At 33.9% G+C, this 14,479-nt stretch overlaps 1 protein-coding gene across 2 annotated transcripts in view; it reads left to right on the top strand.

Moving 5' to 3' along the window:
- The window catches only part of MAP3K5 (mitogen-activated protein kinase kinase kinase 5), a 250,131-nt gene that overhangs the window by 73,235 nt on the left and 162,417 nt on the right, over nt 1–14,479 (top strand). For both annotated transcript variants that reach the window (XM_074309740.1, XM_074309739.1), the window contains exon 2: nt 5,303–5,442. In XM_074309740.1, the coding sequence (XP_074165841.1) occupies nt 5,303–5,442 (140 nt within the window). The remainder of the gene's footprint in view (nt 1–5,302; nt 5,443–14,479) is intronic.

The following is a 14,479-nucleotide window of genomic DNA, read 5'->3' on the forward strand; positions in this document are numbered from 1 at the left end:
AAAACTGAGAGTAAAGAGAACTTTTTCTTTTCTTTTCTTTTTTTAAAGTCTCTGTATACTTTGGCCTCAGACATTTATTAGCTGTGTGGCTCATATCAAGTCACATAACCTTCTCTGCCTCAGTTTCCTTATCTCTAAAATGAGCTGGAGAAGGAAATAACTAATCAATTCTAGTATTTCTTTTCTTTCTTTCTTTTTTTTATTATGGCCTTTTATTTACCAGATATATATGCATGGGTAATTTTACAGTATTGACAGTTGCAAAACCTTTTGTTCCAATTTTTCCCCTCCTTCCCCCCCACCACCTCCCCCACATGGCAGATAGAACAATACATGTTATATATGTTAAAGTATAAATTAAATACAATACATGTATACATGTCCAAACAGTTATTTTGCTGCACACACACAAAAAATCAGACTTTGAAATAGTGTACAATTAGCCTGTGAAAGAAATAAAAAATGCAGGCGGACAAAAATAAAGGGATTGGGAATTCTATGAAGAGGTTCATAGTCATCTCCCAAAGTTCTTTCGCTGGGTGTAGCCATCAGTCAATTCTAGTATTTCTGCCAAGATCACCCCAAATGCAGTCACAGAGAGTCAGGCATAGCTAAAAAACAACTTAACAGCAATGAGAAAATACCTAGTATTAGGAACAGCTGGGTAACTAGTGTATACAGTGCTGTAGTGCCTGCCAAATATTACTTATTCAAAAGATGTTTGTTGAATAAATGAATGAAATGATAGGATCATTTTGTTTTCATTTTGTTACTCTTTAATTCATCTACACTGCTATTGACACCTACTGATTTTACCTTTACATTCAAAAATAAATTCTTAAACCAAGCTCCCTTTGTTAAAATGGTTATTAATTCTTTTTGGGACAAATTTTTAAATTGAGTTTTCTACCATGATACTTTATGACCTTTTCCATTTCTGAATATTTTCAGGACCTCAAATATCTTATTAAAACTCTATCAGTCAAATATTCAGTAGGTATATATTTTGTAGAGCACATTTTTTCTGAACTGAAACTCTGAAATATGAAAATGAAATGGATATAAGACTTTTCTAATTTTTTCCAATCTATTTCTTATTTTGAAATTTTTCTTACATTTCAATTCCAGTGCTAAACTCAGTGAAAACCATAATTTGACAAAAGAAGTAAGACAACCATTAAAGCTATTATAAGAATATGTATTGGGAAGAATTTATGTTCCTCTCTCCCTCTCTCTCTTTCATTCCTTCTCCCTCTCCATCTCCCTTTTCTTTTCCTTCTCCCTCTCATTTTTATATCACCTCCCACTTTCTACCCTAACTTTTCAGAACAAGCACAGTTCTCAGGCTATTCAACAGAAATGAGGGAGCCTTATGTCTCAAGAGAGAGAAAAATTGAAGGCAGCATTTCAGTATAATGCAATTTCATGATTTACTTTTTAAATGGACAGAATAGAAAAATATGCAGAGCATATTTAACAGTCCAGTTGCATTGGAAAAAGGACTAGGTTTGGGGTGAGAAGACCTGAGTTCAAATTTTACCTCTGACACTTATTAATTTTGTGGCCTTAGAGGACTCACTTATTTCCTTTTACTTTCAATTTCCTAAACTATAAAATATGGGTCCTAGTTTAGGAAATTTTTGTGACCTATTTTATGATCCTGTGACAAATGGTGAACACACCACATACACACAAATACATACCCCACTTCATTTTCATAAGCAGGTCTTTGTAGTGGAGGAACAATAGTATGAATCTTTTTATGTATAAGAAGATAAAAGTAGAATGTCTCCCTTTTAGCTAGACAATAGGGTGCATAAAGAGAAATGTATGAGTAGCTCCTTGAGGGCAGGGACTTTTCATTTTTTTGTCTCTATATTTTTAGTGTTTGAGACAGTGCCTGTCACATAATAGGCATATAATAAAAGCTTACTGGTTAATTGGGAAAAGAGTCACAGGAATTTAATTAATAGGCTAAAGTTTTAAATTTAATTTATTTGATTTTTGAACAGTGGAGTGACATAATTTCTTATATATTTCAAGAGATCTTTGATTTCACCAATATGGGTATCTCCTCTGTTCAGATCACAAACTACCCATTACTTATTCTGTGAAAGTTTTATCTGGTGGTTGTTCAATCCCTTTAGTCTTTTCTGACTGTTCATGACCCCATTTGGTAATTTCTTGGCAAGATACTGGAATGGTTTGCCATTTCCTTCTCAGATCACTTGATACATGCAGAAACTGAGGCCAAAGGGATAAGTGATTTGCCCAGGGCACACAGCTTAATAAGTCTGAAGCCCAATCTGAATGCAGATCCTCCTGATTTCAGGGCTGGAACTCTACCTACTGCTCCACCTAGCTTCCCTTTATCTGTGATTTCCCATAAATACTCTGGAGGATCTAGTTCTTCATGTTAGTTTTACTTTATCACATAAAGTAGGGGGTGGGTAATCTATAAATGTTTGTAATATAAGCACAAAACACCCTGGTAAATTAAAAAAAAAACACTAAAGAGAATTCAGAAAAAGTTACATGGAGAATGCATTGACAGAAGTCAAGGAAAGAGGGAAAAAAAAGTTGAAATGATTTTGGAGATGTCTGTTGTAGGATTACAGCTGATAGACCTGGAATTTAAATACAAGTCTGCTGACATTAGATTTAGCAATCCATTTTATCATATTGTGGGAAATTTTCCTGAGTCATACTAATTGTAACCCTTGATCCAGATGTTTTTACTCTTGAAATTATAAATCAGTGTTTATAATCCTGGAAAAATGGTTCTGTTGTTGAAAAGGGCTGGAAGTCAGCTGTAGCTGGTTAGAAATATTTACCTGCTAGCAGATGTGTACTATTAAGTGGGAAAAATTTGAAGCAGAGGTGTAAGTCAAGGGTCACCATTGCTGACATATTATGACTGATTGCAATTAATCATAATAGTTTTCCATTATTAGCTTTTAAGGGTTTATTATGCCTTAATTGCTTATCTAGAGAGCCTAATTTTATGCTTCATTGATCATATACTAAATCTGGGACAAGGGAAATAGTAGCATTGCCCAAGGTGAAAATCAAAGACAGATGTACAAATGGAAAGTAGCATTGTGTGGGGGATAGATTAAAGTTTTAGACTCTGAAAGAACTGTATTCAAATGTTGACTCTTATGGTCTGTGTCATCTTGGATAAGTCATTTAACCTCTCCTTGCCCTAGCAAGTTCTCTAAGATAGTAGTGTCAAACTCAAATAGAAACAGAGATCAATAATTTGTATTGATAACCCTTGCCAATGGCAAGATTAGCTACCAACCCTCTATAAAAGGAAGGCAGTAATGTTAGAAAACTGTTATTTGTCCTTTGTTCTCCAAGAGGACCATGATATCAGAGAGTTGATGTCATGATATGCAAGTGAGTTAGGTTTAAGTGAGGGAGGGCTGTGCAAGGCCACACAAAGGATGATCTCTTTTACCTAGTCAAAAAAACTAAACAGGCAGGGAAGACATAGAAAATCTAGCCAGTAATTGGGGGTTGGGTTCTGCATCCAGGGCCATATCCAGGAATCCTGATCTAAATCTGGCCACTGGACCCAGACAACTCTGGAGGTGAAAGTGAATCAAGTGGCTGCACCAAACCCATCCTTACTTTGATCCAATTCACTTGAATGTTACAGCATCACTTCCCTGATGTCATGGTCTTTTTCAAGAACAAAGGACAAACAATAACAATGTTAGAGAATAGGGAATTTGAGGATTAATGTCCTGTATGGATTTTTCACTTAAGCTGATATTAGTCAACTTTATTTGCCAGAACCTCTGAACATACAATTTTGTTCACTGTGTAATTCTATTTAGAGTAGTGAGCAGATATTTTGATAAATTCAGAGCTTCATTCTAGTTTTAGAAAGACTTGTGTTAAATGCTGCAATTTATTTAATTCTACGACTTCTTAAAATATATCGGAAAGAGTAACAGCACCAACCATATGTCTGATGCCATGACATTCCTTTAAGAAAAGCAATAAAATATCTCTTTTTCAAAAGAATTAATCAGAACTAATGTCTTCTATAACCTGGTAACTGAGATAGAATCAATTCTTGAGTTACTGTATATCTTTGGGTTGGGTTTTTTTTTTTTCTCCCATTAAAAAGATCAGCAGTTGAGTCTCATTGACATTCTAGATGCTATATAGCATTTAGAAAAAAAATGTTATATACTACTTTATGATTTTGAAGTACCAAACTAATGTCATTTTTTTTTCTGTCACATTGACTTCAGAAAAACCAAGCTAATATATCCTTCTGTAATTTTTTTTTGGCAGATTGTTTTAAGGGTCCAGTCATCCAGATTAATCAGGAAGCTCTTCCATTCTCCCCCTCTCATTTTAAGTCTTAAGTTTTATATAATATTCTAAGTATTATATTTTGGGAAATAACCCTCTTTTTCATTTAAAATATTTTTGCTTTTATTGTTTGCATTTTCTTTATATTTGTCACTTATTTTTCATCAGTTAGTGTTTTACTAGGTTTTTTAAAGCCACTGCTGTGTATTGTCTCTTACTTTTGAATGTTATGATGTACTCTGAGGGGTTGATGTCAGTGCAAAGAAGAAATAAAGTGGGTGCAAGAAACAGATGGTGAGTGAGGTTAAAACTAAAATGAGTCATTTCTCTAGTGTTAGTTTTTAATATAGGAATGTGGCAGACCCCAAAAGAAAATTATATATCTGCCTTTTAAAAAGAACCCCCCCCAAATTCCAAATGGGAAAAAATGTAATTAACTATTTTAATCATTATTTTTTGTTTGTTTGTTTTTGGAAATTTGCCATCTTTCTTGCCTGATGTTTGCATAAACACTTTTAACCACTATTTTACACATTTGTTTCTCAATCATTGGAGCTAGTTTCAACCTCATTATTGCATCCATAAAATGGCTTCCAAAATCAGCTATCTTCTACTGTGCCATAATTTCTCTGTGCAATGTTTTGGGTTTGCCTTTCATCACATACCACTTGATTGCATTTCAGTGTATTTAAAAAGATGATGTATACTCACTTTCTACATTATTTTGTTCTTTGTTTTTCTGTGATATGTAATCATTTTCTCGTTTAAGAAATGTAGGCATGTTTAAGAAATGGGTAACCACTTCCTGATAGAATTTTGCATTCAAAGTTCAAAGATAAAGGAAAGGGGGAAATCCCTATCATTTCTTCATTTCCTCTTTGAAATACTGAGTTGTTGAAACTGCCAGTGAGACATGATTTAATGCCACCCCTTGTCAAGACTGTGTGGCTCATCTGTTTTCTCTTTTTAGATATCGCTGTGGTCGAGATGAGTGATGCTTTCCGTCAGCCTTCCTTGTTTTATCATCTTGGGGTGAGGGAGAGCTTCAGCATGGCCAACAACATCATCCTCTACTGTGATACCAATTCAGATTCTCTTCAGTCATTGAAGGTACATCTCTGTTTCAGTGTGTATATACCTTACATTTCACAAGTACCAGTCTTTCCCACCAAATCTGAGTAATTTTGATGTATATGAAAATCATAACTCTTGCTTATGTGATTTTAATGCAAATATCATTAGTTATTTTTATGAGTTTCATATGGATAGCCAGCAGACAAATTTGATGGCTAAAAGAACAAAAATCTAGAATAGAGTCCTTAGGACCAATTAGTGATGTGACTTAAGACTCTTAAAGAAAAAGAAAAACTGGTTGGATAAAGAAAGTTTCAGTCCAAATATGAGGTCACTAAAGAGGTCTTCATTTGGTATGTCTGACACTAGATAATAATACTTTCCACTGAAAGACTTATTTTCTTCTGGGTGAAAATTGTTATCAACAATTGGATATCATCTGAAACATGGTGAATTTGACATCGCTGCTTACAGGAAGATATAATCCACATCATGTACCTTAGACTTTTATAGACACTGAACACTGCCTTGTATTGATCTAGACACTGCCCCACTCATATTATGTTTCAGCAACCCAATAAAGGAAGATGATCAATAGAAAGCTAATCCTATTCTCCCAGTACATCCTCCTATGCTTTCCCTAATTTCTAATTCGGTTGTTAATTCTTGTTGTTTTCATCTTCACATGTCTCATATGTTCTCTTATATCTACTCATACAACCATCACCCTATCACTTTGGGCCTGGAGTATGGCAATAAATAACCTTCTAATTGGTGTCCCTGATTCAGATTTCTCTTCCCTCCAGGCCTTAACTTAGCTACCAAAGTGATTTTCCCAAAGCAAAGATCTTCTCCTTCCTACACTTTTTACAATAAACTCCAGTGTCTTATTACTTCCAGAATCAAATATAAAATCTTCTGTTTGGCAATTAAACCTCTTGAAATACTTTACTCCTCTCCATATTTTCTACAATTTTATTATACTGACCTCCTTGCTGTTCTCATACCCCGTATTTCATCTTTTATCTAGGTTCCTAGAAGGTTCTTCTTCCCACATCCCCCTCTTAGTTTTCTGAAATTCCATCTTCTTCAAGATATCTGAGTTCTTCAGTTGCTGGTACCATTCCTTCTGAAATCACCTCTCCTCTGTATAACCTGGATATAGCTAATTATTTCCCATTAAGTGATTGTGAATACTTGCAAGAAGGGCAGGGATTATTTTTGCTGTTCTTTGTATCCTTACTCTTTAATACAATGCCTGATACATAGTAAATGCTTCATAAATGCTTACTGATTAATAATAATCATTTTTATTGTTATTGAGTCATTTTTAGCCATGTCCAACTCTTTGAGAGTTAAATCCTATATGTGTGTGTGTGTATATATTTAGTTTATGTATTGTTTACTGTAGTCTGCATTAAAAGTGAATTCTATGAGGTAAAGGCCTGTTTTTGCTTGCTTTTTTTATATTCCCAGCACTTAGACAACATTGTTGTTGTTCATTTAAGTCATGTCCAATTTTTTATGACCCCATTTAAGGTTTTCTTAGCAAAGGGACCAGAGTGATTTGCCATTTCCTTCTTCAGCTCATTTGAAAGGGAGGAAACTGAGACAAACATTGAAGCAATTTGCCCAGGGTCACACAGCTTAGTAAATGTTTGAGGTCAAATTTGAAGTCAGAAAGATGAGTCTTTCTGGCTCCATGCCTGATGCATATATACATATATATATGTATATGTATTTAATTTTATAAGTGCCCAGTCTGATTATAAATATGCCAAGGTCATCTACTATACCATTGACTCTGGATGAAAGAGTAAGGCTGATGACTTTGCTCAACTCTGCCTCACTTAAATCTTGACATAAGTCAAGACATATCCCACTGTGATGTCATTGATCCTTCATGAAAATGAAGGACAAACAACTAGCACTTAAAGCTTTGTCTGAAAACTGCTTCCCGAACATTATCTCATTTTAAGTTCACAACAATTCTGAGAGGTAAGTGCTGTTAGTATTCCTAATGACAGATGATAGAACAGATTATAAAGGTGAAGCACACAGAGATTGAATGACCTGTCCAGGATCTCACAGGTAGTAAGTGTCTGAGGTTGGATTTAAATTTAAGTTTTCCTGACTCCAGGTCCAGCCACTTTGTACCCCCTGTGCTACTTAATTGCCTTAGCTATTCCTCAAAAATTAGCTATAATTATAAGATCTCAAGTTTGGCACTATCATTACCATTTCCTCTGAGCAAATTTGAACTGATCCTCATAGAACTATTTAATGTTTTAATAAAGACTGCTATTATCTTCAGTCTCTCCCAAAACTCTAAGTTATTAGAGCCTTATGACCTTGTCCCTATTAATAAATGTCTCTCTAAAGTCTAAATCTATTTAGAACCTTTAAGTCAATCAACATTTTTTATTAAGTGCTTGCTATATGCCAGGCACTCTGCTAAACACTGGGGATACAAAAAAGTCAAAAATAGTCTTTGCCCTCAAGAATCTCACAATATAATGGGAAGGTAACGCAAATAAATAAATATATATAGGATAAATAGGAAATAATTAACATGGGGAAAGCACTCAAATTAAGAGGGATTAGGAAAACCTTAGTCATTTTTGTTTTGTAACTTGACCAGTGCTTAGCTCTTCACACCTGGAATCAGGAGGACTTAAGTTCAAATATGGCCTCAGACATTTAATAGCTAATCCTATGCATCCTTGCATTCCCTTTTCTGCTATTTCCTGTCACTTCTTTTTTTACCCCTTACTTTTTTTCTTCCCACTCATATATTTACTTTCTCTCAGTGATTCAGTTCAATATTGATTAGATGTGATGAATCATTGAAAAGGGTGTCACTCTAACCTGTTAAGTTCCTGATTGAAGAGAGTTACAGTGACATGCTGATATTTACAAGTCTCTCCCCCTTACCACTGTCCTATCCCAACCTCCCAACCCGTAGGATGCTCACCTTCTGATAAAAAAAGACTTTTTATTTTTACCATATTTTGGTATAGATTGGCTTTTTTTGTTTTCTGTCCACTAAAAAGTGGTAAATTAGAGCTCTCCAGGCAGATCTGAAAAGAATTCTAGCTTTTTATTGACAGGATATGGTTAAACTAAAAATATGAAAAAAACCAAAACATTGACTATCTTTCTCTTCTCACGAGGGCAAGGACAGAATTAGAACCACAGTCTCCAAAGTTAGTGTATTATGTATCCTGTTCTTACTTAGGAGGATTACTGAAAAGCCTGGAATGTATGCAGTGAGACCAGGCTGTTTTCATTTTGACCTATTGGTTGGTATTGAAGAAGAAAAGATTCTCACTGTCAGCAAAGTACCCCAGGGAATGCACCGAAGAGTTGGCTTTTTTTTTTTTTTTTTTTTTTTTTTTTTTTTTTTTAAAAAGGAAAACGTTTGCAAGTTTTTGAGGAATAACTAACTGACAGGACCACAAAGAAATGTAGATGGGTATGAATAAAATCCACATCTGAAGCATATTTAAATTTTGGTTGCTAAGTAATAATTGAATTACATCACTATCAAATTAGGGATTTAATGCCTTTAACAGATAATTCACACTCATCTTTCAAAGCCATAGATGCTACTTTATATCCTGTTGATTGGGGGGAGAGTTAGTTTTTGTCAGCACAGTGTCTGGCATATTGTAGGTACTTAATAAATGCTTGTTGAATTGAATCACTTTATGTTGTTTTTTACTCTAAGAATAGATTGTTAAGCACTGGGAAGACAGTTGATGTTATGGGAGAATCATATTCATATCATACTGTTGTTATAGCTTATTAGATTTTTTATTATACAAACCTCTGGAGTACTCTCTTACATTATTTGCCTTATACCAAAAGAAATAGAGGAGCAACATTGTGGGGTGGTAATAAGAAGGTAGAGAAGTAAAAAGAAAAGAAGGAAAGAGGGAAAGAGGAGGAAAGGATAGATTAGTTTAAAAGAGCAGGATTTCCATTTTGTTGAGAAGGGAAAAATGGTAGAATTTTTTTCCCTTTGTTTTCTCCAATATGTAAATTGAGTCAAAATTTTGAGAGAAAGGCTAGAAATGCAAAAGGAGCATTTGATAATAAGAAATAATGGGTGTAGACAAATTTTGAGAGAGATTGTTATCTTAGTGGGTTCTACAGGATTGAGATAATTATGCTGATAAGTCTTTTTTTTTTTTTTTTTTTTTTTTTTTGCTACACAGAACAATTTAAACTTAAACTCTAGTCCCTTTTGACTCCATTTGACCTTTTTTGGATTTTAAGAGGCAAGAGGAATTGCTGTCCCTCTGATTTTCTCCTTTCTATTATCAGATAACCATAAACTTTGGGAAATACGTCTTTTATCTCTTTTGTCAACAAAGATGACATATATAATATTATTAGCTAATGAACCTCCAAATGTTTTTAGTCTTTTTTTTTTCTCAATTGGCTATAGTAGTGGTTAGAGAGAGTAGTATTTTACTTTATTTCAATCTTTCTCTTGCTACATTTAAATAGATTCCATGTTCATTTTATCCATTACAGTGGTAAATGTAACAACTCTGCATGGAGATCAGTGTTGTGTAGTGGTTTGTCATAACTAAATCAGAGCTGAAATATAATAATTAGATTATTCTTCACTCAAGAAATCAAACATTATTTTTTCTTTCCAGCCCTGCATGAAAAGTCACTTCATTAAAACATATAGAAAGGATTTCATGGAGTTTCTCCGTAGTTATTTATAGTGATACTTACTCCTTGACTTGAATTATATATATGACTAATGTCCTTATACTAGCTGACTGCTCTAATCATTATCCAGAGAAGTCTGTCTTGTGTTAAGAAATAAAAGAACAAACCTAAATGTGCAGCATTATCTGTAATATCCTTAAAAACTAGCAATCCTTAGCAATTTTGGTGCTTCTCCTAGCCTAGTTAATGAATAGAACTCCTGTAAAATTTAACCTTCCTTGTCTAGCTACTTATATTTTATAACTTTTTTTCAATTAAACAGTAGAAGTATTTTCAATTAAATGATCATTACCTATATTTTTGTAACTTTAAAAAAATTAAACAAAACTTTATTGAGAACTTAAGTCAAGTGTCCTGTCACTGGAGATTAGTGGAAGACCCTCATATTCTTACTGGCTCAATTCAAAATGGCAAATAATATCAATTTATAATAGTGAGTTGTATTGTGTATATAGAGATTATTGAACTTTTAGTTCAATTAGTTCTTAGAGATTAGTTCTTAACTCTATGTGTGTATCTGTGTAATGTAATCTGATTACAACCATGAACCTTTCTCAGAATAAGTTTTTTAAATGCATCAATTAAAATGCATAGGATTACAAAACAAACCAATTATTTGAAATAGTAATCAAATGATTGAAAAAAAATTCATAGTAACTCAGGTTGAGAAAGTCTGATATTAAGGCAGTGTACTTAATGAATAGGATGCTGAGATATAGTTCAGGACAGAATGTGACCCAAGCCATATTAAAATGTAATTGGGAAATATTTAGTAAAATAAATAAAAATACAGTAAAACATAGGTATTATTACATTTTAAAATGAAGCCAGTATGGCCACAAGAATCCTTATGTGCAGATGAGTGACCCAGTTTCTATTTGAGTTTGACACCACTGGTAAAGAATTTATTGTTATCATTGCTCAATCATTTCAGTTTTCTTACTCTTCATGACCCCATTTAGGGTTTTGTAAAAGATATTGGAATGGTTTGCAGTTCCTTCTCCTGTATCTTTCCATTTTATATAGATGAGGAACTGAGGCAAATAGGGATTAAGTAACTTCCCTAAATTCATATAGTAAGTGTCTGAGGGAAAATTTGAACTCACAGCTTCCTGATTGTAGGCCTGATAATCTATCCACTGCACCACCTAACCACCCCAAAGTAGTCTAGAATAGTGGTTTTCAAATTTTTGTCCTAAGTATTTTCATACTATTAAAAATTACTGGGGATCTGTCTAAAAGATTTTTGTTTCTATGGGTTATATTATGGATATTTACCATATTAGAAATAAAAACTAATTTTGAATTTGTAAACCTTCTGAAAGAGTTTCAGAGATCTCAGGATTCTCAGGACCACACTTTGAGAACTACTGGTCTAGAATAAATGGGCTCAGTTCTAACTAGTGACAGTTATAGTATCATAGGTTTAGAGCTAGAAGTGATGTTAGAAAACCTTTAATTCAACAGTCCTCCATTTTACAAATGAGGAAATTGTGTGAAAAGATCATATCCTTTATTAGAAGATTAGTGGCCTAATAAGAGCAATTTTATTATCAACTTCATTCTTCAATTGAATATTTATCCTGTTCTTTGATGGAAGAAACTAGCTTCTTTTACACAGAAATGCTTTCTAACTTTTCTTAATCTTTGAACTTCCACTTCCTTTCCTCATGTTTTACTTTCTTTATACCTAGCCTAAAGTAAATCAACTAGGACAATATTGGAATTTAACAAGTTCTTTTTTTTTTTTTAAATAAAATTCTTATTTGTCTAGAGGTGTAAAACTTTAGCTTAATAATGATGATTTCACTAAATTCTTATTTATGCTTTATAAATGGCATCCCAGAATCATTTAGTCCTTTCCATAATCACCAGGGCCACATCTTCCACATATTTCATTGTACTCCCCAACTTCCCAGGCTTTACTTTCCTTTCTCAATATATCTCTCCTGTGCCAATTTACTTGATTATAGCAATATTAATAATTGTTATTATAATATAGCACTTGACAAGTTGATATAGTATTTCTCTTATTTTAGAAGTGATCAGAATTTGATTTACTTTATGATCAGAATTTATTTACTTGTAGAAAAGAGATAAATACAAGGAAGAGGAGGTAAACAACACCTTGGGACACAAAGACTGCAGATAAGAACTTACATATTTGGCCTATGGTCCATTTAGCATTGGTAGATTCTCCAGTTTATAGAAGTAGAAGGAAGACTTTGGAATTGGGACGTGTGAATACATTTACAAAGTGGTGTTTCCTAAAGTTCAGATCTATCCATATCACTTTACCTCCTCCATAAATTCCAGTGGCTCACTATCATTACCTCTAGAATCAAAGATAAAACCTCTCTTTGGTATTCAAAGTCCTTCATAACCTCTCCCCTTCACTTTTCCAGTACTCTTATGCTTTATTGCATAAAGCAGGAACACTGGCCTCCCTGCTGATTCTTAAACAAGATATGCTTTCTTCTGACTCTGGATATTTTCACTGGGCTTTCCCCACATCTGAAATGTTCTCTTTCCTGTGGAATAGTAGGTAATGATAATGTGAAGAATATGCTTTTTATGAAAAAGAGGTGAATACTGGGGATGTTGACTCAGTAACAGTGAGAACATTATTCCAATAATAAGTCTGTTAATTCCCTGTCTATGGTGTCCAGTCCCCTTCCACTCCTTTTAGAACTACTTCATCCTTTTGTCCTAACCCCAGCGTGAAAAGTGCCATATGACATGTAGGTAAAGATACAATTATACCATAAAATCTAAATAAAAGGTATTAGGAATGAGATGCACTGTGTGTTCAATTGCTTTGAAAGTTACTTTCTTCTCTTTGGTTCTCATTTGCTTTGACATTAATGAGTAATTGCTTATTTTTCTGGATCAGTTCTTATATGTGTATATAAAATATGTATATATATATATGTGTGTGTGTATATATATCTATATAGATATAGATAGATACATACACACACACACACACACACACACACACACACACAGGATGGAGGCAACTAGGTAGCTCAGTGGTAAAGTGTTGGTCCTGGAGTCAGGAAATCTGTCTTGGACATGTATTAGCTGTGTGATCCCAGCCAAGTCATTTACCCTTAATCTACTGAAGAACAAACTGGCGTACTTCTCCAATATTTTGCCAAGAAATCCCCCACTCCCCCCAAGATCCCCATGAAGTCACACAGAGTCGGACACAATTAAACAACTGAACAGCAATAGCAATAAACAATAAACAGAAGGAAAGCTCTACATAGAGATTGGGAAAAGATGTTGTTCCTTTCTTGTTTTCTTAGTGCTTAATATAATACCTGTCCCATAGTAATTGCTTGATAAATAAATGCCTGTCCTTGACTTATGCTGGATATAATCTCTCACTCTCCAAAAGGAAGGTTTTGGAAGAATGTTTTGAGAATGAATTGGATTTTATGGCAAGCACATGAATTTTCATTCACTACCACTCAAGTATTATTTGTGGAAGATGCCTTTATGTGCTGTTTTTAATCTTTTCATTTATAGACTTGTTAGATAACAAGTTTTCTGAGATTTTTTATTTAGCTCTAGGTTATTTATACAATTCAGTGTTGGAAAGCCTAGCATTTATGCTTCTAATTTCTTCCTCCTCCTTTTCTTTCAGGCTAATTAGCACAAATTAACTTCTCCTTGTATTCCTACCTGGGCAGTTTGTACACTTTCTTTCTAAGATCTTTGTGACATGCTCTGTGGCACGCACTACATTTTTCGTGCTAAGTTAAGATGCCCAGAATGATATCTGTTTTTAATTATGTCACAGTAAGTAGGAGAGCTGCTGAATATCCACGTTTTTAGGTACTACTATAAGCTCCTGATAACTATTTGTACCTCAAGTAGAACAATTTGTTTCTCTTTGATAGTTTGATTTTGATGTGGTAGATTATTATAGAAAGTGTCTAAATTTATTTTTTTCCATTCTATAATACATAAAATGGCAGGAAGAAAACAAATGAGAGATTTGGGAGGATTTTCTGAGCCTTGTCATTCTTTAGGAAAATGTTAAATTTTAACCAACTACAGCAGGAATTGTTTTTTCTGCCAGGGTATATCAGTAATTTGAGCTCATATGTAGGTCAGAAGTCACATTTACCTGTTTATCACCAAAGCTATTGTTCCCTACTTTCATTGCTGTACCTCCCTCAGCAGGAGGTGGTGGCAGATTAGATGGCATGCTAAGAAAGTTTAGGAACCTTTTGCCTTCCAATAAAAAAACCCTGTCTTAGTGATGGCTGTGGGGGGGATCTCCTGTTCTGTGCATTATAGTTAAGTCATAATA

This window comes from Sminthopsis crassicaudata, chromosome 4, assembly GCF_048593235.1.
Source record: "Sminthopsis crassicaudata isolate SCR6 chromosome 4, ASM4859323v1, whole genome shotgun sequence".
Classification (NCBI taxonomy): Eukaryota; Metazoa; Chordata; class Mammalia; order Dasyuromorphia; family Dasyuridae; genus Sminthopsis; species Sminthopsis crassicaudata.